Below are 23,766 nucleotides of genomic sequence, written 5' to 3'. Positions count from 1 at the left end.
GGCGGCGGGCAGCGCCCGAACACCCCCCACCCCGGGGAGGGCGAAATACCCGAGGCGGCGGGAGCAGCTCCCGGCCCCCGCCGAGGGGAAGGGCAAGGGGGTGTTTTTTGGGCTGGAGGCACTCGGCGGCTCCGAGCCCCCCGGCCCTGAGGCGGGGGGAGGCGAGACATGCCCGCGCTGTCACGCAGCCGGGGCGTGGGGCACCCGGAGCGGGTGCGGGCGGCTCAGCCGGGCTTTGACAGAAAGCACAGGGCCCCTGGCCAGCGTTTCGTGGCTTCTTCATATGGCTACTATAATTCAAGAAGCCGTTTAGATAAATTAATCGTGAATAGTTTTGCCTGTGCGAAAATCCATCCTTTCTTTAAATAAGTCTTGAATGGGTTTGAATTTTCACTAGCCTTGAAATTCCTGCCTTGTAGCCTGACAGCACTACTGTAATACAATATTCTGGGATTACAAATAAGCATTCAGCGAGTTTATTTATGCTACCGGAGTCAGAGGTGCTTTATAGCTCCATTTGAATATCTGGCAAACACTTCTTTTTTTTTTTTTTTTTTTTTTTTATAAATAGTGATTTATTTACTGGCTTCTGGTAAAAATAATACTCCTTTAAACCCCTTTCATGTACATTTTCAAATGCAGGGGAAGTTTCTACCTGCTTTTCTTAGTAAATATATTAGAAGTAATATAAAGCGGGCTTATCAAAACGCATGGTAATAAGCACTGGGTCGAATGAATATATCTTTGTTGTAAGCTGAAGTATTTGCATGTTGTTATGGCAGCAGTATCAAACATGCTTAAGAAGGAAACTATTGTTGTCTTAACATTCTTCATGTTAAGTATGATTAGATGAAAATCAGCTCTTGTTCTGAATAATACTGCTTTCAACAGGCAAGCAAAGCCAAACTCAGGTGGGCAAAAAGTGGGGCCTTAATTGGTACTGACTTACTAATGAGACATAATTGTGATTCAGGGTTTGGTGGCTTTTTTTTTTTTTTCCCCTTTCATCACAGGTACGTATAAACCCAGCCAAACTCTGTTTTTTGTTGAAATAAAGATAGCTTGTCAGGCTGCCTGTCTTTCAGTTTAGGTTCTGGTGCTAAACAGAAGCTGTTGAAGTTAAGTCAACTAACCATATAGATTTTGGTTGCTAGATCTTTAGCCAGCAACGTATATGCCTTATAATGTAAAATGTTACTTGACTCACTGCAGCTATTAAATGGCTTAGTTTAAAAGTATGCTTAAATATTAATGTTCAAGCAAGACTTAATGCTATGGGTAGCATTCACGTACTTTGGCAATAAATTCTTACAGTCCTTTCTAACAAGCAGTGCTGACCGCTGTCCTTCATTCAGGAAAGGCCAATTTGAAGTATTCATGAAGTAAATTCTGCTCTAAGCATTCTTGTCATACTGGTTTTGTGATGGCATATTGCCTGGTAATATAGCAGTAATAATTTTCTCACCTTTGTAAATAGTAGCATTTATTTCCAGAGTGTTGGCTTTGTACTGTGCGAGTAGATACAAACTGACAGAGGTCAGGAGCACTGCTAACCGGTACAGTTGTGCTTCCTCGCTGGTGTGCACTGGAAGATCTGATGTTAATGTAGGGCAGCAATGTCAGTGAGGCAGGACTGTAAACCGACTTGCACAAATGCTGGAAATGGGTAAAGGTCTTGGTCAAAATGCAGACAGGTAGAAAAAGCAGAAAATAGTTAGCTCTCATGCTTTTAAAGTGCTCTGTTACAGTTCTTAAATATAAAATCTAGAGGGAGGTATGATGTTCACAAAATGATGTGGGGAACACGATACCGAAGTGAGGATTTGTTCTGTAATATGGCCCAGTCATTATGAGGTTGCAACCATCTCTCTCTTAGCCATCACTTTCAGTTGTAAAGGGTTGAAGTAATTTTTTAAGAATCTTTTGAACCCCCTTGGTTTACAGTGAATTTTCTAAATTTGTTTGGCGCTCTGTTTCAAAATACTGTGTTTGTTACTTGTTTGCAAAAATACCAAAGGAGTTTTTCATGCAGGAATATTTTTCACAGCATGTGAATGTGAGCAGGGCTTGTCTTTCCTCCCCGCCTCACATCTCCTACACCATAACACACATGCTCCAAAATAGCATCAGCATGTGCTGTGCTGAAATGCAGCTGTGAATAGTGGGAGGCAGGACAGCATTATGTGGCTGGAGGTGCCCATTTCCTCGCCCTCCTGGTCTTTGATGCCATGTGAAATAAGAGCTTTACTGTCTTGCCAGTGACTTTCTCCACTTCTTGGTTGTTGTGGACTTGCAGTCTAGGTGACAAAGCATCAGACTAAAGGTTTATTGCTCAGACTTTATTGGTAATGAATGGTGAAAAAGAGTATTGTTGTTATACATGACAACATTTCCATTTTTTTTTTTTTTTTTTTTTTTTTTCTACCAGGGGATGACATCCAACAATCTGCTAAGAATTAGTTAGATTACAATATTCAAGTCTGACTTTAGGAATTGCTAGATTTAAATTTAGACAGGCATGTGTAATTCTGACCCCTTTTGCTGGGTGCTTTTTCATACAGCTGTTAATCACAGTGCCCCAGTTGTGCTCTAGGGCACTGCCTCATACATTTCACAGGATGGCTACCTGGGAAGCCAATCTGTCATTTTAGCATAACGTGCCTATCTGGAATAGAGATCATTTGGTTAATGTCAGCAAGTAAAATTTTGTTATACTCTAACTTATTTCAGAACTTGCCTGGGTCTTTAGATGTTTGAAATGCTGCCGAATTCTTTGCAGATGCAGAGTGTCAGGGGAGCGGTGTTTAGGAGAGGACATGCACAGAAACGAAGGTGGCTTACGCTGAGGTACATATCAGCAATGTTTTTAGAGGTTTGCTACAGGTTAGGCTGGACTTATGACTCAGCACTCTGTTGCAGTGCTCCCCAAGTGGCAAATAGCAGTACTGCCAAACGCAGGATTAATTCCTTGCAAAACTGTGTTAAATTGCTGCCAATTGGAAATGCTGTTTCCTGTTCCCAGTGTGTGATTTTGCACCTGCACATAAGCAGTATGACACTGTGTAACTTTGCTTTCTGCAACGGCCACAACAATAAACCAGAATAGTCAATACTCTCCAGTCCTAATAGTACTGATTCAGCCCTGGCCTGAGGCCTAGCAGTGTTGTTTCCAAGCTGTTACCTGTCACTGCCTCAGGTGAATCCCCTGGGTGCCTCAGAGCTGCAGTCCAAAGGTGTGGCCCTGGCCTTTATAGATGTGCTCAGTCCAGCAGTGTATCTGCAGCGCGGTGAGTGAAGTATTTAGTATTTAGCCACAGTCCCATGCAGCTAGTGTAATCTGCATTACTATGGCTAGCTGGCTGCCACTCCTAAATAAGATAATTTGACCTCCTTCAGGTAAGTCTGTGTAAACTATAGTCAGAACTGTGTGTTACAGTGTAGGTGTGCAAAACCTCTCGTATCTGACACGAATATCCAGTTCTTACCAGATACCAGGCAAAGGCTCTTCAGCCCAGCAGTTCAGTAACGTTTGAGACGGAAGATGAGTCTTTACTGAACCTGCAGTTGTCAAGCCTCAGAAGAGAGGTTAAGGACTGAGTTGGACACTGCAGCTGAACTGTATAATTACATCTCCGTCCCTGTCATGATCTGTCTGTAATGATTGAGGCACTCCTACACTGAAGGTATTCAGAGGGATTGGATTCTGTGCTCGTTCTGTTCTGTATTGGATAAATAGGGATTTCTAGTCACAGCCACTGGAACAGACTGTGTTTCAGAATGTAAAATACTGACAGTGTTGTGTGAAGTTGTCTGTTTAGTATAATTAATACACATCTTCTAAGATGAAAATTCACATGCTATTTTCTTTAGACTATTATTAGAACCCTCCTGGTATTCATAGCATAATGGCAGTCAGTACTAGGATTTCTTTTGAAGGCTGCTGTGTCAATGGCTATCTACTTTTCTGCTGGAAAATGTATCAGACCATGCTTCCCTTTGTCTAGCTTGAGTCCTAGTAAAATCACTGTTGCCGCATTAAGTACAAGTAGACCTTCACATCTCTCTACATACTTGAATTTGATCATCAAGCTATATACTTAAAAATAGGACATAGTTTTTAAATAACAGGTGAGCTTCTTAAATCTAAACAAATCTAAGTATATAGCCCAACTATCAAACAAAATTAGTCATTTTCAGGTGACACTTAAATATTTGCAGTTCACCTTATGCTTGCTATTCTTGAAACAGCTAAAAATCAATAGCTTATTCTATTAAGTGTTTGTTACAGTTGTACAGGCTTGCTGCATCTCACTGAATTATTCTGATTTCACGTGCACCATTAGTTTTATAATTACTTCATCATTTTGCATAGACTTCACTTTAAAAAAGTAGTGTTTGAAGGAAAAGGACTGGAGATAAAAGCAAGATAGCGATGCGTTATGAGTGTCTCATGACACATGTCATTTTTTGAAAGGTGGAATAATTTGAACAATTTGAGCTTCATTAATGGGCTGGTGTCCTGTGCACTAGAGACGTGACACCGAACAGCTCCACTGGGAAGGGGGAAGGAGGTGTATGTGTGGGGGCTACCAGAAATTTGAAACTTTGAATAGGATAGTTAGAGAGCCAAGTAACAATTATTTGACGTGTGAAGCAGTCAAGGAGGTTTAGCTACATTTTCTATTAAATTTAATTAATGTAGCAGGCCTCCCAAGACTATTTCCAGAGATCTCACAATCTGCTTGAAGGCTTTGGCCAATGTGATTTGTGGGTTAAGGGCTTTTGAATAATACTGTACTGCATAGATTTTAAGAATTGCAGTTGAAGTAACGAGCATTAATGGGATCAAACTATTACTATTTCAAGGAAGGTCCTAATGCAGTGATAAAATCAGCACAAGCAACCGTCATTTGGTGATTACTTAGTTTTGTGGGGATTTTGTGTTTTTCATATGATCAACTGGTTGCCTGGTTGCCTGTATTGTAAGGGATGGGACACATTCATAATTTCCTATTCCTTGGGAATCTCATGTTTGTGCACCAATTTTCTGCTCACTTTGAGCTGTGGAACCATTGCAATGACACGTGAAAAAGTTTGTCAAGTTTGTTATTTAAAGCACACCAGTGTGGCAGACTGCCAGTCTGATTTGGTTGATGGGATGTGTCCTAGTCATCACTTCAGAAAATACATCTGATAAGTATTTTCAATATAATTTTGTTACGTAAGTGTAGGGTTAGGGTTGGCTGTCTTAAATCCTAGGACTATGGCTATCATGTCAAAATAAAGACACAGGTAATGTATCATAGTGGGTGCAGGTTCACACAGATGCTTAGCAGTAAATTGTATTTACCAGCTGCTACCCTGCATGCCATGTGCAATGTCTTATCACCTGTGAAAGAGGAATCTGGAGTAGAAATTTGCAGAGGAGCTTCTGATAGTTTCTTCTCATTGGAAATGAAATTACTGCCTTTTTTTGTCTTCACAGGTTTTATAAATTAAAAACTTACAAGTGGTCATCCAGTGCTTTATTTCTTTTAGAATAGGTTAGCTACCTTTGAATACAAAGCTGAATTTTGTTTAATTGCACTCATAATTCAGAATTAGGATTATAAAATTAGAGTACAAACCTTTAAATAGATTGTCAGGTCTGTTTTGAAACTCAACTGGAAAAAAGGCATCATCACCATGGTGAATGATCCAACTTTTTAAGCTCAGGTCAGCTTACATCTATGAACAAATACCCAATTTTAAAAGAAGCTTAATTTGTTGTATGCACCCAGCTCTGGAAGGTATTGATTGACTCAAATGAGCGACTTCTGCATATGTTGTTACGCATTTTTTCTGGAAAACTGGGTGCCCAAGGGTTTGTCTTGTTTCTTGCTTTTAGATTGCCTCTAAACACTGCTTTCTGCCTAGCTGGAGACAATGCAGGAGTCAAATGACCCTTGCTAATTCTGCCCACATCTTGCAGTCACACTCATTTTCTACTATCTTGTTACCATATTGGTCTTATGTTTGCTCCCTGCTGGGGACAACTAATAACGACTGAATGCATTTCATAGTTGGTACAATAACAGCCTTTTTGCTTTTTTGTCATCGTAGCTGGTTGGCTTTGAAAGCTTTATTGATGATGTTTGCAACAGTTTCGTTTGTGATAACAGCTGTTGTTTCAGACTTAAATTTCATCTTTGTACTTGTAGGGAATGTGATCTTTATTATTGTGCTGCTGCAAGCTGGTTTTTTTTTTTGTTTTTTTTTACTCCAAGTAAATTCTCACTGTTTTAAGTGAGAGTCTGGTTAGGTCTGGAACTCTTTCCCAGTTAGACCTCTCCGCTCTGAATGGGAGGCTCTGACACAGTTCCTACCACAAGTAACATTGAAGCCTCCTGTGTTGTCTTTCTGTGTGATGACCAGAGGCAGAAAGGAAGCCTATTTTGCATACATATATTAATATTTAAATACCAGTTTATCTAAACTAGGGGCCAGACTCATGCCAGGTGTCTTTCTCTAGCGTTTGACCCAATACTTACTCAATATATAAATCCTTTCATACCTGCTTTGTAGACTGAGGTGTCTGTAGAGGGATATAGGATATTTTTTGAGATGTCTGGGATGTTGTTGAATTTGAGACTTGGCCTGCTAGGCAACCTTTCATAAAGAGAGATTTGTGCCATCAGTCTGGAACAGCTGTCACAATCTTGCTGTCATTGAAAATGTATGCAAAGCGAATCACCATCGCCATGTTTAATTCAGTGCAGGATTAAAATGCACATGGATAGAAGTGATTGAGTGTTTACACTAGCAAGACCAGACTGAGAGTTGGCTGAGTCTGTCCTTTTCTGTATTATAGGTGTTCTGAAAATTGCTTACTTCAACTCTTAATTCTTCTGGCCTCAAAAACATTTGTACAGATTGGGTACTGCTGCTGCTTACAGTACTTTATCCCACATTATTATAAATACTTTATGAAAATAATCTCTTTACTAAACTACTTTAGTGTCTGGCTCTCTGAGCTGTAAATGAAGTCCCTCATACCATGGTGCTATGGATTAAAGATTTTATCATTCTAAATTTAATCCTGTTTTCTTGGTTGGTTCCACAAGGGATGGAAAAAATAGAGAAGGGGGAACTTTGCCTGGTGATCCAGTTGCTTACGTTGCAAATGATCAAATCATGTAGGTGTGGGGCTCACTGCGGAGCCAAATCTTATGTTTTTGCAAGCAATTTGAAAGACCTAATTTAAGTCAGTTGTGCTTGTAGAAGGCATGTCAAATGACTGTAATTCTTTAAGGGAGAAAAAAAGGTGCACTACTTTGTTTTTCCCATGACTGCTCCTTTTCATCTAACCAGTTACTTCGTCCTTACTGGTGCTTCTAATGTTTCTTGCAAGCAGGAGTCCAGCCCTCCTGTATGCGGTTCCATGTTTGGACTGCCACTGTTGCCTGTTTATATTTGCAACTGCTGTTTCTTGTGATATGTGAATTAACAACGTATTCTGCATCTTTTCAAAATTTGTGCATGCATAATTTCCTCTGGTTTGCAGTGTCTCCTCTCTGGCCTTCCTACATTTTCACCAGGCTAGAAGCGAAGCATAACAGCAGAAAGGGGTTTTTTGTGTGTGTGTATAGCTGTTTTTGCACTACAATTACTGGCATACAGTGACACAGATAATGCTTACAGAAGTTTAGGTTGGGAGAATGCAACTTCACATTTGTATCTTGTTCTGTGCCAGACAGTATAAGATGTCAGGCATTTTTTTTCCTCCTTAAGTTTTCTCACTGCTTCTGACTAAATTTCTGACTTGGTTTTGGTTTGATAATTTTTTTTCCTTTGATTCTGAAAGCACAGTGAATAGGCTAGTTTTTCAGGTGGTTGCCCAGAAATGTATCTTGCTAAATTCAGGATTCCTTCCTTATTGGTAGCTATAGTTAGGGTCTTACTGCCTTTTTTTTTTTTTTTTTTTTTTTTTTTTTTAAACTTACTAGAAAAGCAGCTACTCACTGTGCATCCCAAAATCTCTAATTTTGCATGTTTCTTCTGGTATGTGCAATTTATGCATTTTGCACTTAAAAATATTTGCTCAGTTGCTATTTAAGTTACACATCATATTTGAAGAATATATATGAGCATAAATTTAGAGTAGTGAAGTTGCTAATTCCCTACCATTTTAATGTACATCTGAAATGGAAATAAGTGATGAAATTAGACCAGGAAAAATTACTTCACAAGAAATACAAGAATAAGTATAGTTTGGGATGGTGATGAAAATCGCAACGCTTCTTCCAGGGAGATACTTTACGTTCTGTCTTTATTGCTTTTTGCCAGGGAAGCTTGCACATCAGGCCATCATTATGCTGCGCTCTGCTCTCTGCTGCTGCATCCCCACTTCTCCCTGGGGGCCTGTGCTTTGTTTCAGTATCCTTTCAATATCCACCCAGCAACCCCCATGAATGAGGCTTCTAGCTGTGTAGAATAAGTAGGTGTCTTATTATAAGTAGGTCTTACTATGTCATGCTTATTGAAAGAGATACAGCTACTATTGCACTATCAAAAGGGAGTATGCCACTATTTTCTGAGCCATTTTCATACCTGGAGAGAGTTAGTACATGTGATATTTGTGAGTGGAATGAACAAAGTAATACAATACGTTTGGCATTTGGTTCTAAAAGGATATGAAAGCACAGCTGAAACAGAGATATACCTCTAAAAGCAGCCAACTCTGCTATCAGTCTCTTGTTTATGCAATTGTGTGTGGAAAACTGCTTTAAGTTTAGGATGTAGAGAAAATATTTTGTGTTGCGTGGTCTTGTTGCTGAAGATTGCTGTAAGTAATGTTTGGGTGTAATAAAACCCTGAAGAGATCAGTTGGAAAAAACAAATGACACTGGTACCAAAATTACTTGAAGGGCATATTCTTCCATTTCTCTTGGCAAGCTTACTTGTTGCTGCTCAGTCCTTACAACTGTGAAGTCAAACTGTTAATGATCCTCTGAGGAATAAAAAGTGACAAAAATTACATACTAATAGATAGCCTGAAAATAGTCTTGTGTTTCTTACTTGTTTTTTCTCTCTTTTTTTTTTTTTTCTTTTTTCCCATTAAGCATGAGGCATGCTCTGGCAAAAATAGTTGTGCCAAAATAGGCCAGAGAGGGATACTGCTTAATCCATCCAAATGGAATAATTTACTGGCAACCTTGCTCCAACTTTGTCATTTGGATCATGTAATTTTGTTGGTGTTCTACATCATCTTCTTTTTTTCCTCTTAGATAATTTTATTGATTACATATTTAAAAAAAAAATTACTCCACTGCGTCAGCTATTGCATGGGGAGTGATTTGGGTGGCACTTCTATTTTTGTAATAGTTTTTTCATCAAGGCTTCTATTGCTTAACACAGCAGAAGTGGAAATGACCACTTCACTCTTGTCACTTCGCTTCAAGGGCTCTTTCAGGTGAGGGTAGTCATGGTCAGAGTAAAGAAATTGATTCCACAGGCGTGGGGCTTTCTGACTGCTTCCATTTGAAATCTGAGCTGAGATTGAAAGGTTTGTGAGTGGTTTATACAAGGATTAAGAGCAGCCTAGATTTTTCTTGAAAATAATTACCAAATTTGGAGTTGGATTCTCTCAGCAAGTTACTTGTGAAATCAGATGTTTATGCAACACAGGCACCTCTTGTTTCTCATTCTTCGACTTCTTTGATTTCAAAAGTTGCGGGTGCTCACTTAATTATGAGTGTCTCCAGAGCTAGATGATGATGATGATTAAAACTTGGCATACAGTACTTTTTAAAACACTAATCTTCACAAGATTCTCTGTAATTAGGTAAGTATTCTCCTGACTTCACAGAGAGGAAGACTATAAGGGTCCAAACCTGCTTCTGTTTTGGAGTCGTTGTCAACTCTTAAGGCTCTTAATAGCAGAAGATCAAGCCCTTAAGTGATTTGTCTAAAGACAAGTAAGATGGTGGGAGAGTTTGATTGGATCTTGGGTGTTCTTGATTCACAGGCACCTGGCTGATATCTCAAGATGTCTTGCTTGACATTTTGGCTTTTTTCATTTTAGTGTTTATCTTCAAAGGTCATCAACTTCTATATAAACTTTAAAAAGAAGTGTACAGTAAGTCAAGTTCCACACCTGTTAGTGATCCCTATTGCTCACAATAGTGTTTTTATTTTGGCTACCTCTCTGTTGCTGATAGACACCCCAAAAATAAAATGGAAGAAATTGTAGAAATAAAGTGAAATAATTTGGGTACTGTCAGAGGTAGAGTAAAGGAACTGAGAAAAAACTTGAATATGATGATAAGAAAAGTTATACATGGAAAGGATGAAATATTCAGATGGAGAGATGGCTATGTTCTTGAGTGGTCGTTGTTTTGTTGGTGGTGCTAATGCACTCTCATCAGGACGCTGCAGTAGGTTTGTACGTGCTAGAGCAGGGTGAGGTCCATCCCCATTTTGAGGGGCTGACCGAGCTGGTGGGGAGGCTCTTCACACTGTGGATGGAGCAGGAGCCAGCGTGGTGTGTGTGATGGGGAAGGGAGCCTGAAGTATCATGTTCAATCCCCACCCTCTCCATCTCACACAGGCAGGGTCAATGGGGCTCTCTTGCTGGATGAATTACTCCTCTGGGTGGACATTTACTAGTCAGGGCACATCAATGTTTAGGATTTGGACTCTTGAGAATAGCCACAAAACAATTTAAGTTTCTCATCTGCTGCTTTCCACCATCTTCCTTATTAAAGTTCCTTTGTTACTTTTCTATGGCTGATTAATATGTCAGGTGATTAATGGCTTTCATCTGACACATTGATGGCATTAACCCTCCTTCCCCTCCTGTTGTCACATTCCACTGCTTTCCACAAAGGCAGTACAGGAGGTGTTGTCTCACTAGAAGCTCTATCTGTATTTCTGCTGGTTTCCAATTACCTGGCTTTTGGATACGTGTCTGTGGTGCTGAGTTGGAGTGGCAAAAGTTGTTTAGGGAAAGATGATGAGAGTTCATCTAAAACATTCTGGGAATAACATGGGCAGCTTGATGAGAATTTATTTATAGTCTTGTTTATCAACAGTTGCCAGTTTAGTATGACTACAATTGTATCAGGTGGTCCTGGAGTGCTTTTTCTCGATAAGCACCAGTTCACTACATTTTTTTAGGGGATGCCCAGCTTTAAACAGATGAGAATTTGCATTAGATTTAAGCACAAAAAATTCAAGCATCTGCCTTAATTTGAACAACTATGACAACACTACAGGTGTGCCTGCAGTGTGTAAGCCTCAATGTGCTAGCTTTAACCTACTAAATATGAGACCTTTTACCTTAATTTGGCAGAAAGCTGTGCAGGAAGATGTAGTTTCCCTCATGCCAGTGTCTTTGAGTGCTGCTTGATCTGGCTGAAAACTGATTCTCCTTTTTCTCTTCCCCACTGTCCCCTCCCTCCCTCCCTCCCTCCCTGTCTTGTAAGTGGATTAATTTTAAGCCCAAGCAGCTCCCTGGCTCAGCTCTCAGCACAAGCAGATGAACGGTGTGCAGCTAAGCACTTGGAGATGAGAGGTCAGACCACCTCCCCTTTCAGCAGTGAGATGGACTGATGCAGGAATAAGGCAACCCCGGGACTGTGGCCCACCTAATGTGTGTAGTTAATGATAAAGATGTAGTAGTAGTATTTGCACATAAGAATCTACAGAGAACTGCCTCTTCGGTTTGAATGTTCCTGCCCCAGCCTGTGCCATCAAAGCTTTACCTGTGTTGATACTTGTGCTGCCCTCTTTCACACGCCAGACAGTGCTGCAGCAGTGGTCTTGCTGCACTGAAATCACATCTGTCTGAGGATTGTTTATTTGCCATGCTAAAGCATGGGATTTTGGTTAAGGTGAGAACAATTGTATTAAGATTGGGAACTAATGATATAGCTGTGTAACATGGTTACTGTGAGTAGTGAGTGGCAAGAAACTTGTAGCAAGTACTGTGCTGATCAAAAAGATTTTTTCAATTATGGGCAATTTTTATTGCATGAGAGTTACTTAAAACTTAAGTAGAGTTGACATCATGTTCTTTTGACCTAATTCTCCAGCTTTTGTATTATTACTAAAATGATCTGGGATATTATAATACAGTACACTGCAGAATGGCACTCTTAGGAAAGATTGATACAGTACTGGTGTTTGAATAGGAAATGGAGCATGGCAAATTCAGAGATAATGCTGTGATCTTCAAATGTGAAGGGTTGTATGCATAGCTCCTGCGTGGAAAGCAACAGCTGTAGTTTGAAACTAACCCTGCTGAAAAGTGACCCTCTGGAAAAAACGTGATACTGTTTGTTGTTGCATGAGTATGAGGTTTTCTTTATGTTTTCTTTAAGTAGTAGTGCTAGTTTGCATATCACTAGATGCCCAGTTTGCGTTAACACAAGTTGACTTTATTCTAACTGGCAGGAAAAAGTCATCGAGCCCTTGTGGAATATTCCAAACTTTAACTGCCAAATTCAATTTACTACATTCTTCCTTCTAGACAGCTTGCTCCCATGACAACCCCATGTCAGATAATGCATGTACAGACCCTGAGTTTCCCATAACTTTGTCCTTGGAATGACACCAGTGGCATTTTTCTCATGATCTTTGAAAACACAGGAGAAAAATAGTTCCTTTTTTTTTTTTGTGTGTGTGTGTGTGAATTGTTACTTGGAAAGCATGCTGCCCTAATGTAAGTTTCACTTACCTAGAAATATTAAGAGCAATCAAAAACACATTATTTTGTTTTGAATGTTATGAAATACTGTGGTTTTTAAGAGTGCGGCTTCTGTTTAGGTGCACAGTAAGTCAGTCCTCACTGCAGAGTCAACCTGTTGATTTTTTTTTTTTAATCTCAAGTACCATCCAGATGCACCAATATGATTGTAATTGTGCTTACAGCCCACCTTGGGGGTACAGGCATTATCCAAGTGTTGAGTATATTTTTATGAATATTCCACCTACTTACAATGAGGACAAAGGCATTGGAAAGAAATGTAGAGCATTTTATCGTACTGTATCTGGGGATGTGATTCCAGAAGTCCCTCCCCATGTCTTGCATTGAAAAATGAAGCTCCAGGGTAGATGTGTGTCTCCTAGACTGCTAGTTAATATCCAAGCTAACCTCACCTGCAGTGCTCAGGTCCAGACTTTAGAAAGCAAAGGTGTATCTCCAGTACAGAATCAGCTTGTGTTTATTCCAGGATCAGTTCCCCCACATACTCCAGCCTCCCCCCAAAATGTCTAACCTAGGCAGGCTATCAAGGTTTCATTTCAGACTGAGTTGACAGTCCATGGGCCATGCTCTTAAAAGGCATGCCAGCCATTAATATTTATTTCACTGCCATGCCCTCATTATCCCTGAGTAATACTCTGTTGTCTATTTCTCTTTTTTACATGCTTCAAAACACCTATAATGGCACTTTAATCCTGCATTTGACTGCTCTGTTTTGCTTTGCTACAGTATTTGAACAGCACTGCCATAAAGAGTATGCCTGCGCACAAGGCTGCTGAAAGCAGACGTCATCCTTCTAGTACAGTTGTGCTGGCTGATCTGTAAAACCTGTAATTTGGGGAAAACGTATCTAAAGAAACTGGTTAAAGTTTACTGGACAGAAAAGAGGAGAAAACGTCAAGCAGACATGAAGAAATTAATTTGGTCTGCTGAAAGGTTTTGCTGCCAAATATTTTGGTATGATCTATGTTAGCAATAAGTAACTCCATTTGGAAATTATTTTACACACAGAATTGTTGTCGTATTACTATTACAAACAGCAGCTCTGTGCTGGGGCATGCAAATCCAGCATGTATTCGTGGATCAGCCAAGTAAAAACATGGTATTTCCCACAGGAAATCTATCCCAGCATGCAGACTAGTAAAGCACTGTTGAGGATGCAGCTGCATATGTAGGGCTTTGTACAGCCGACCCTCCCTCTGTGCTGGAACAGCTCAAGCTGTAGTTTTTTAGTAAAGATACATCCTTAATGCTTAGGCATCAAGTAATTTCTTCTGAAATGTTAGATTTCTCCCAGTTAGAGCTGTCTTGATCTACTACTGTCTTTACACGCTTAAATGTTTGCTGGATTTTTTTGTGATACTTTGGCTTGTTTAACTTCTTTAACACCTCATGGGTGCTTCTGCCTGGTTATTTTCCATTAAAGCCTCTGTCTGCAGAACACAGAGGGAACTTGACAGCTGTGTTTCATTCTCTTTCAAATCTTAGTGTTTCACCAAGCACGGGTTTAGGGAATCTGAAAATTTTATTGCTTTGTTTTTTTGCTACCAGGTTGCATTATAAATGCAAAGCTGGCTTATTCAGAGTGCAGGTGCTACCTTGTTGTCTGGTTGGGGTTTTTTTGTATGTGATTGTTTTGGGGTTTTTCCTTTTCTAATTACTTAAAACAAATTGTATTGAGGATAAGGTTTCGGGATTGTAATACTTTTACAGCTGTATTAAATGTCATCTTAGGAGAAATATTTGCATGATAAATTTATAGAAAAGGAAACAAACAAATTATTTTAAGCCAACTGTGCTGCAGGAGGAGGATGGTGCAGTGTTGCCTGCTAGTATTTTTATCATCATCATCATTCACCCTTTCTAAATTTTAGGGCTGTTAATTCTGCAATGAAAGGTTCAGTGCTTTTTTGACCAATTTGCTTTTACTCCTGAGGATAGATGAAGATATTTTATTCAGGAATCAAATTAATTACTTTTTATGCAGAAGACAGTTGATCAAAGTGTGGTTATATTTCCTTTAATTTTACTACTTTACCATCCGAGCAAGCACTGCAGTTGTGTGCTACTTGTCTGATTTATCAGTGTCTTGTAGAAAATTAGTAACTAGCCTTTCCTCTAACCTGAGGGATTTTGGCAGTTTCAACTAGATTGTGAGCCTGTGAGAAATTGATTTGCCTGCACTTGGTGTTGCAGAACTTGACAGTGGTTCATTTCTGGCTTTGCTAGTACAGACATCTTTGCCAGTGCTCTCGGCATCCAAGAATTTTCCTACTTCCACATGGTTATTTCCTGCCTCGGGTGAGATAGGCTGTTTTGTGAAGATTTCTTCTGGATTATAATTTCTAGTAGCCAGGAGAAATAAAAAAAAAAAAAGAACAACAACCACAATTTAGGAGAAAGGGATGCACACTGAATGCTTACTTTGCTGGCTGTGGTACAGCATTTCTGAATACCTGGTGGAATCCTGCTTCTGTGGAGGTACAGCTTAAATATGCAGATGAATCTGTAGTAGACAGGTTTTTTTGTCATTCCTTTTCCCAGTTAACATACTGTACTATACTCCCCTATTTACTGTCTGAAACATAGGTATATATGGCATCTCTGTAAGCCTGCGTTTACTGGGATTCAGTAGTTAGAATGGAGTAACTGTGATAACAGCAGAGAATTTGGCATCATTTGAATGCCATATTGTTGTGTTGGCACCATGTATAAATGATTTCCTCCTTTTTGTTTTGCTATTAATGATCAACTTCAGCTGTTGGGCTGTGAGTGTTGGAGCATGCTGCACATCAGAATGCTCCGAGGCCTCACTGCATCCTCAGCTTTGCGTGACGATTATCTGTATGTGCCGTAGATGGAAATTGAACATCCAATTACTTTATAAGATTTAGAGCCTGCTTAGCCTCTGCTTGAAAAGTACTTTCTGTGTGATTTCAAGTCTGCTTTTGCTCTCCTCCTCAGGTCCTTTCACAGATGTTGTCACTACAAACCTGAAACTCGGCAATCCTACAGACAGAAATGTGTGCTTCAAAGTTAAGACCACAGCACCACGCAGATACTGTGTAAGGCCTAACAGTGGAATTATCGATGCAGGAACATCAATTAATGTTTCTGGTAAGCCATTCAAGCAGGTTTTTTTGGTGATTGAAAATAGCTTCTTCTAATCAATTTTTTCTTGGAATACTTTGCAATCTGAAAGTATTTTGTTGAATGTTTGTAAAAGTAAGAGGTTTTGATTTCATGGAGAAGCAGCCATTTCATAGATCCTTATTTGCTTTATTCCTGGTCTAACAGTAACAAATTTGGATTTACATCCTATTTTGGAGGGGAAAAAAAGGGAGAAATACATAAATGATTTATATAGTTCATTAGCAGCCTTAGCCTATCCAAGCCAGTAGTGCTGTAGCCCTGCTCTCCCTGTGGGATTATTTTTGTACAGTTAGTTTTTTGCCAGTTTAACTTCCTGAACCAGCTCACTGCAGGGTCAAACAAGTGATTGGGACAGGCACATGGAGGGAAGAATAAAACTGAGCAGACTGCAGCCACACCAGGTGAGACTGGTGTTGGCTGTTGTCGAACTGCCTAATATAACCAATATTGAAAACATTTACTTTCAAACCAAGCTTTTTTTTGTGTTCCTTGAAGATGCAATATGCTTTGGGATTAGAAATATCTAGTGACTAAATCTTTGCTGTTCCATAGGAAAAGTTAATGATTTTCTCTAATGAGTCAGTAGCTCTTGACTTGCCTAAGTTTGGTAATGGAAAAGCAAAGGAGTGGCTCACTTTGAAAGCATAAAGAGCTGACTATGTCCCATAAACAGAATGTCTGTGTATTATTAACTTACTGATGATACATGCTTGAAAGTGATGTATTTTCTCAGTGACTTCTCTGATCCATGTTTTCAATTAAAAATTATATCAAAGGATATAGTAGTGGCATACTGCCTGAATAAAGTCTGGTCTTTTAGTTAAGAATTTTTTTTCTATAAACATGCAGATTTGTTTTACTGCTTTTCATAAATTTTAATATTGGCATGATAAGAAAAATTACTTACTGATAGGTTATACAGTTTGCCATTAGTCTCTTACCAAATTTCTCTAGCCCAGAATAAAAAAATTGGGGAGTTAAAACTACTGATTTTTACTTGGGAAAAAAAAAATCAAAGTGTAAAAATTAAGACTGTTTTTTTACTTAATACAATGCAAAATATTTAAACAGCTCATCCTTGAAGAGCTTGCTTCAACAAAATAAAAATACTTTGCCACTGTAACATTAAGAGACTCTAATCCTATAAGTTGTTTTATGCATGCCTACATTTGCACACTCATTGATCTGTTGTCTTTGAGATTTCTGTTGTGTCAAATCGAGCGTGCGTATGATTGCAGAATTGTGCCTCACTTGCAGTTAATCCCTGGGACGTGTCACAGTGAGGAGAGAACCAGCGTAATGTGGTAGCTACGTTGGGGCAGGCATAGCACTTCTACTGTAGGAAAAGGCTAGCACGTATCCAGTAAGCTTTGAAAAGACTAATATGTAAATGAAAAAGCTCTCTAGAGAGCAATTGAGATTTTTTAAAACTCGGGACAATTCCCAAGTAAAGCTGTCTGTCAACTATACTCGCTGCAGGCAAGCATATTAAATGCATAGAAATCAATGAATTGATAATGAAAATTAGCATGGTTTCTAGCTACAAATTATCTTCATGCTATAAAGATGGGGATTCTTTTCATCTTTCAGATGAACTTTCAAAACTAAAAGCCCACTTCCTTTGCAGGCACATACCAAGTTTTTTTAAATGTCACCTTGATCTCAACACTGAGTGTTTTCTTAAACTTCTTACAATGACCCTTCACTCTACCTTGAGCAGAATGTACTATAGGCAAGTGTAGTATGAACCATCTTGTATTATGCTACCAGCATGCCTACATCTGACTTGCTTTTCCAGCCCAACTCTTCCCAGCGGCATACCAGCTGGAACGTGGATCTAGTCCAAGACTTGACTTAAAGTATCCTATTATGAGAGATTCCTGTGCTAACCCTAAGCTATGCTTTGCTCTTGCTTACATAGCTTTGAAAATTTCCCTTTCCTGATAACTTTAGTGATTTATGATTCAGTTAGTTTCGCAAATGGCTACGATATATTTAATCACAGGCTCACATTTGTGTTCTACATATTTTTATGCTGATTATAACTTAGTAATAATAAATAATGATCCTAAATTGCCAGTTGTTACATTAACACTGTATTTCAAAATGCAAGCAGTACGCATTCATTGTTCTTTAGGTGATGTATTAAGGTATATTTATAGGTATATAGGTAGAAATCTGGGGTTATAAATGTTAATTCTTTATTTTCTAGAACATTCTAAACTGAACATTTTGTGCTGTGGTTGAATTTTTCTTTAATAGAGCTGTACATATTGCACTCCTAGTTGCTCCTTTAAATCATGCATGGGAACTCGTTTTGGACTTGAACATGGCAGTGTCTTTGGTTCTGATTAGCATAAGGGATATTTGGAATAGGGGGATCGAAGAGGGGACTTTCGTTAACTTACAGAACAGAATTGGTTTTGAATTCACAGAAAGCAGGGAGATGTGTTTCACCTTTGCTTTGGAGTAATGTTGCTTAAGAATAGAGGGCTGGCTTTGGAGTAATGTTGCTTAAGAACAGAGGACTGATTTTGGAGTTAATGAAGTGAAAAATAAATATAATTTATTTCTTTGCTTCTGAATAAATTATTTTTCAGTCATGTAATTCAAGTCCTGCACAAGGCATAAAAATAGGACTTGAGTAAATAGGACTTGAATTCATAGAATTATAGAATGGTTTGGGTTGGAAGGGACCTTAAAGGTCATCTAGTTCCAACCCCCAAATTCCTCCAAACCTAGTGAAAATGCTACTGATGAGAAATCATTAGAATATAGTTAATTCAGTAATAACTTCCGGACACTTAAACTAATTGGGCTGTATTTGCTATATGCAATCTGTCCTCTTGAGAATTGCTGACTGGCTTTAACACAGCAGCTTGGTAGCACTGCGTCAATACTGCACCTTGTCTCTCCAAAAAATCAGTGCCTAAGTATAGTGGCATGAAGCTCTGGAACAATTTATTAGTTTCTCGGAATATTATTGACTGAAACTGAGTTTGGGGCAGCCTTATCTTCCTGGCACTGTAGTAACTGGATGCTTCTGTTGCACCCCTGTGAAACTATATCTGTACTATTTTGATGTAAGTATATGAGAAGATATTCTGCCCTAAGATAGAGGCAGCAGTCAGAACATTATTCCACTTTATTTCATACTGGTATGACAGCTCATTTAAAACACAAAACGCTAGAAAAGTAAACCTTGCTTTGTTCTAGTGGAGTCTCAAATACTGGCTTTTTATGCCATACCACAGCTTTTCCTCAATATTGGCATTTAAGGCCCTGTCAGCCTGTGCTGCTTGCTGAGGTGTCAGGTTTGTAGCCTGTGTTTTCACCTGTTATATAATGGCATGTAATTTTAACAGCTGAGTTTATGTAACTGTTGGGAAATGTATGTGTGCCCTGTCATCTGATTTCATTGCATTGGGTCTGAAATACTTTGGAAAGAAGTGTATTTGCACACATTCCATTTTTGTTAAACATGTCTTATTTCAACAACGATATCAGATTTTGTGGCTTTCAAGAGGTGGAAATCTAAATAAAAGGCCTGAATGGATTACAAAGGAAAAGTGAAAAAATACAAGCAGGTGCTGATGAGTCTGCAAATAAGTGTATAGCAGGGGGAGAGGGGAAGTTCAGATGGAACCATCTGTGCACACTGTCCCACTGAAGGGAGCAGTCTGAACATGCTTCCTAAAAATGGGGAGAAGCTGACATCCTTAGGTTGCTGTCGAATGTCCTTGTGGGGGGATTTTTAGTCTTTTGTAAACTTGTCTGACTCTGAAAAGGCAGTTTGCATTGCCTTCAGAAGGGTGCTTCTGCAGCTGCCCTTCCTTTTCAGGCGCAGTAGCCCCTTTCGCCAAGACACGGATCCTGTCCCGACTACTGCTGCAGCCCCAACTCTCCTGAGGCAGTCACTGCTGCACACTGTTCCCCCAGCACTCCCAGGACTGTGTAGCGACTGCCAAGTTTTGGTTTGGTTTTGTCTGTGTGCTTTATGAGAATATCTTCACAGATTCAACATTTTTTAGCATTATTGAAATATTTACAGGAAGAACTATGTAAACATGGAACAAATGTGAAGTGGTGCAGCAGATTCTGTAGATGCAAGTGTCCTTTGCTCACCTCTAGCAGAGCTGATCAAATTGCACAATGATCTTGAGGCTTGCCCTTGTAGCTGGTTGGGGTATTGTATGTAAAGGTGACATAAGTGTGGTAGATTTGAACTATCCAGACCATAAAGAACTTCATGCAGTGCCATTTGGGAAAACTATCAATAAAGCTCAAAAAGAAAAATATATTCACAGACTATTGAATGGTCTACTTAAGAGTAAACAGTGATGTGCTGGGTGGAAATGCAATAGCAGGAAGTTATTAGTGACATTTCTTGGAATGATTCTTAGTACTAGCCTTGTTTAATAAGCAATTCAGGCCAAAGAGTGCACTAAAAACCCTGACAGTGATGGGAAGCTGAAGATATGCAGCAGAACTGGGTGTCCTTGAAGGCTACAGTAAGAGAAACAGAGAATGAGTTTCATCAGAAAAACAGCAAACTCACATACTTGGAGAATAAAATACTCCTGGTATAATTGCAAGCTTGTTAAACAAAGGGAGCTGGCTGGGCTGACCAAGATGCTGACATAATGTGGCTGTGAATAAGGCAAATGGAGTATGTGCAAACAGGCTGGATAACAGAAGAGATAAGAGGGTATAAATGCTATTGTCCAAGGCACTAGTAAAAATTCCTGCATGTATAATTAGAGTAGCTCATATAGCGCAGTTCAAGGGAGAACAGGTGCAGAGAATGAATGGGGAGCCTGGCCCAGAGGTGACCCACTGAGTCTGGCTTACTCAGTTTACCAGAAGGCCAGGAGTTACTGTGATTGATGTATTGGAGTGCACCAGAAGCAAATGACTCTTCCCCTTCTTTGATATTTAAGCATAAGGGCAGTATTGGTCCAGGACCAAGTAAACAGGCCATTAATAAATTTAGGTGGAAACTAGAGGCAGGTTGCTGACTATCTGAGCAGAGAGACTTTTCTGTTCCTTCTGCTCTTGGGAGTGCTAGATCCTGGCAGGCGTTACAGGTAGAGTTTTGCCTCCTTCCATGTTCCTTGCTCCAAATTTCCTCTGTTCCTTGAGAAAGCGGGGTTTACTCGAGGAAAAGCAGAAGAGTTTAATGCTTCTGACACTGTTACTACTTTGCCAGTAAACTGTTTCAGGAAAAGGAAAGAGCATTACGTGGTCACTGCCTTTCCTTTATTGACAGAGGGCCTTGTGTAAAAAAACGGATAGTGTAGCAGTAATGTATGAGAAAACTGGTATCAGTTTCTTTGGAAACACTTCAAAACAGGATGGATGTAAGGTGGTTGTCCTTTGTGTTTGAATTTTGAGACAGACAGGTGGGCTGACAACTATAACCCGTGTTACTCCTCATTCCATTGATCTTTCAATGACTTTGCAGTTTTTGCTTGTGGTAGGATACTTCTGGTCCTTTAGATGTAGGGTGATCAGTTTAGAAAGTGGTTGAAATACATCTCTCTGCCTAATGGATGCTGGTGTTTGTGAACTTGAAGATCATGTTAATCATTTTGTTTCTCTGCATTCTGATGAAAGCCAGTCAGAAACTTTTGACCAGATGAGATTATTATTTTGATAAGGCATTTTGTAGGAATATGCTTTTGCATAAGGTATGGAATTTCCAGTCAGAACAAAGGAGCTACATTGACAGAGAAAATTCTCTAGTAGTTAGGGTAGTTACATGGAACTGATTTTTCACAGAAACCCCCAATAGTATGTGAATAAATGTTGAAATGGCTTGGTTTCCTCTTGAATAAAGTACATATTTTTGAGCTTCCCATCTGGCTTACGAAACATTTGCTGGATAATTTGTGTCAATGTGGCTTTCATGTATTGATCTAAAAATACAAGTGCTAACAACGTTTGTACTGTCAAGCCCTCTCTAGCTGCTTGCTCTTACCAGTCAGTGAATGGAATTCAGATCAGCAATCGTTTGGTGTTTGAGAATGGCTTCAGCACTGTCACTTGGGAAATAATGATTTTTCAAATGAGCTTATAGTTGCACTCAGCAAGGCAAACTGATAAAACTGCAGATCTGGAGAAGTTCCATAAACAGTGGATAGTTTTGACTACCCAGTTGATTCTTACACATCATGTAGATATGAAATAAGTTAGGTGTCTGCTGCAGGGGAGAAAAAAATTACGCAGCTGCTTTTCAATGATGCATCATGCAGTATTGAAATACATGTGCTCTCACGGTGCAATCACTTCTGTTTGGAAAAAGAGTTTTAAAAATAGCGTGTTAATTTGCAAACATTTTTTTTGGACTAGTATTTGATTACTGCAAGGTGAGTTTAAAATGTATAATAGTTTTTAAAGCACCTCCTCAGAGAGAATTTGCCACCTTCTTTCTCTTCTGGCTTTTAAAGGCCTGTGGCTGTTGATAGCCACAGATTGTGTGCATAATAAAGATGGCACAGCTGTAACATATTTGGCTCATTGAGAGAGGCATATTGGTTTGACTTGCCTTCATTTGCAATAAATAAAATCTTTGGATACAGCTTTTATATGACGAACCCCTACAATTAGTGCATATTAATTTGGGCACATAATGTTAATAGCACTCATACTTGAAAGTAATCCCGATTCTTGAACTGCTTTCCTCTTAGTGATTGAATTGAGGACTCAAGTAGTCTCATGGGTCTCAAAAATGTGAATTTTTCAACCTTATACCATTTTTTTTTGTTGGCAGTCATCGCAGTATATACAAGCTTCATTTAAAATTTGAGGGGGTGGTAGCTTTTTGAACTATCTAATAACATGTTTGTGTAAACTACTTTGCTTATTTTCACATACCTTCTGTGTCATATTGAAGCCAAACCTGTGATTGTTAATGTCACAGTAGCTCAATGTCCAGGTGTCACTTGCAAAATGTAGGGGTTCTGAGTGACTACTGTGATTAAAGAATATTCCATGTAAATGAAATACATAACTCTTCTTCTTCAAGTTACTTCAACATGTTAGTTCTTTATCCAAAAAGAAAAGACATGGAAAATCCTAATGTTAAATAACAAAACAAAACAAATTTAAGAAAGCACACGCACCCCCTGAACCTGCTGTTCCTTGCTCCCTACCCCTTGAACACAGTCATTTTCTGCATAAGTAAATTCTGGTATGTTTGTGGTTTTTCTGAATTGAGAGAACTACATTTCTTGCACACCTTTCAGAGGCAAAATTTATATATAGCATTTAACCATAAACTTCCAGCTATAAATTGGTAACAAACTTTCAGCAACTTATTTTTGGAAGAGAAATGCTTGTACTTGATAAAACAAATACTGTGGGATGCTTGAACTTTATAGAGGAAATTTCCATCCTGAGACTTGAACGTCAGGGCTTAAAATGCTCGACTTTGCCTCTGTAGCTTTTCTCAGGAACCATCAGCAATACTGTGTGCAACTAATCAGAATGCCAGCTTGTTACTTCTGCGTCAAGAATTGAAGAAGAAAAAAAAATGCTTTCTTTGAGAATTTTTCCCTCTGTCCCAGAAGATACGTAAATGATCCTATTTACTATAAATTACTATTATTATCTTGCCATAGCCGTGTATGTATGGAATATTGTACAGTGATCAGCATTCCAAAATTCTCAGACAAGAACCTAGACAGACTGAAAGTCTGTTTTTCTTATCTTTTTGAATAATTTTGTTTTAAAGTGAGCTTCCTGATCTCAGCTGCTGCATTGGTCATAACAGACATACAACTTGAAACCATTTTAACGTTTGTATTTCTCAAATGTGGTAACTATATCATCGGTGCATGACTATGCATCAGAGCAGTGTTAACACA

The 23,766-nt window shown here is 39.1% G+C and overlaps 1 protein-coding gene across 1 annotated transcript in view; it reads left to right on the top strand.

The window, feature by feature from the left end:
- The window catches only part of VAPB (VAMP associated protein B and C), a 32,966-nt gene that overhangs the window by 2,268 nt on the left and 6,932 nt on the right, over window positions 1-23,766 (top strand). The window contains exon 2 of the mRNA XM_026862311.1: window positions 15,640-15,862. Coding sequence (XP_026718112.1) covers window positions 15,640-15,862 — 223 coding nt within the window. The remainder of the gene's footprint in view (window positions 1-15,639; window positions 15,863-23,766) is intronic.

Source organism: Athene cunicularia (genome assembly GCF_003259725.1).
Source record: "Athene cunicularia isolate RWA chromosome 20 unlocalized genomic scaffold, athCun1 chr20_part1, whole genome shotgun sequence".
In the NCBI taxonomy this organism is placed as follows: domain Eukaryota; kingdom Metazoa; phylum Chordata; class Aves; order Strigiformes; family Strigidae; genus Athene; species Athene cunicularia.
This window is presented reverse-complemented; position numbering and strand designations above follow the sequence as displayed.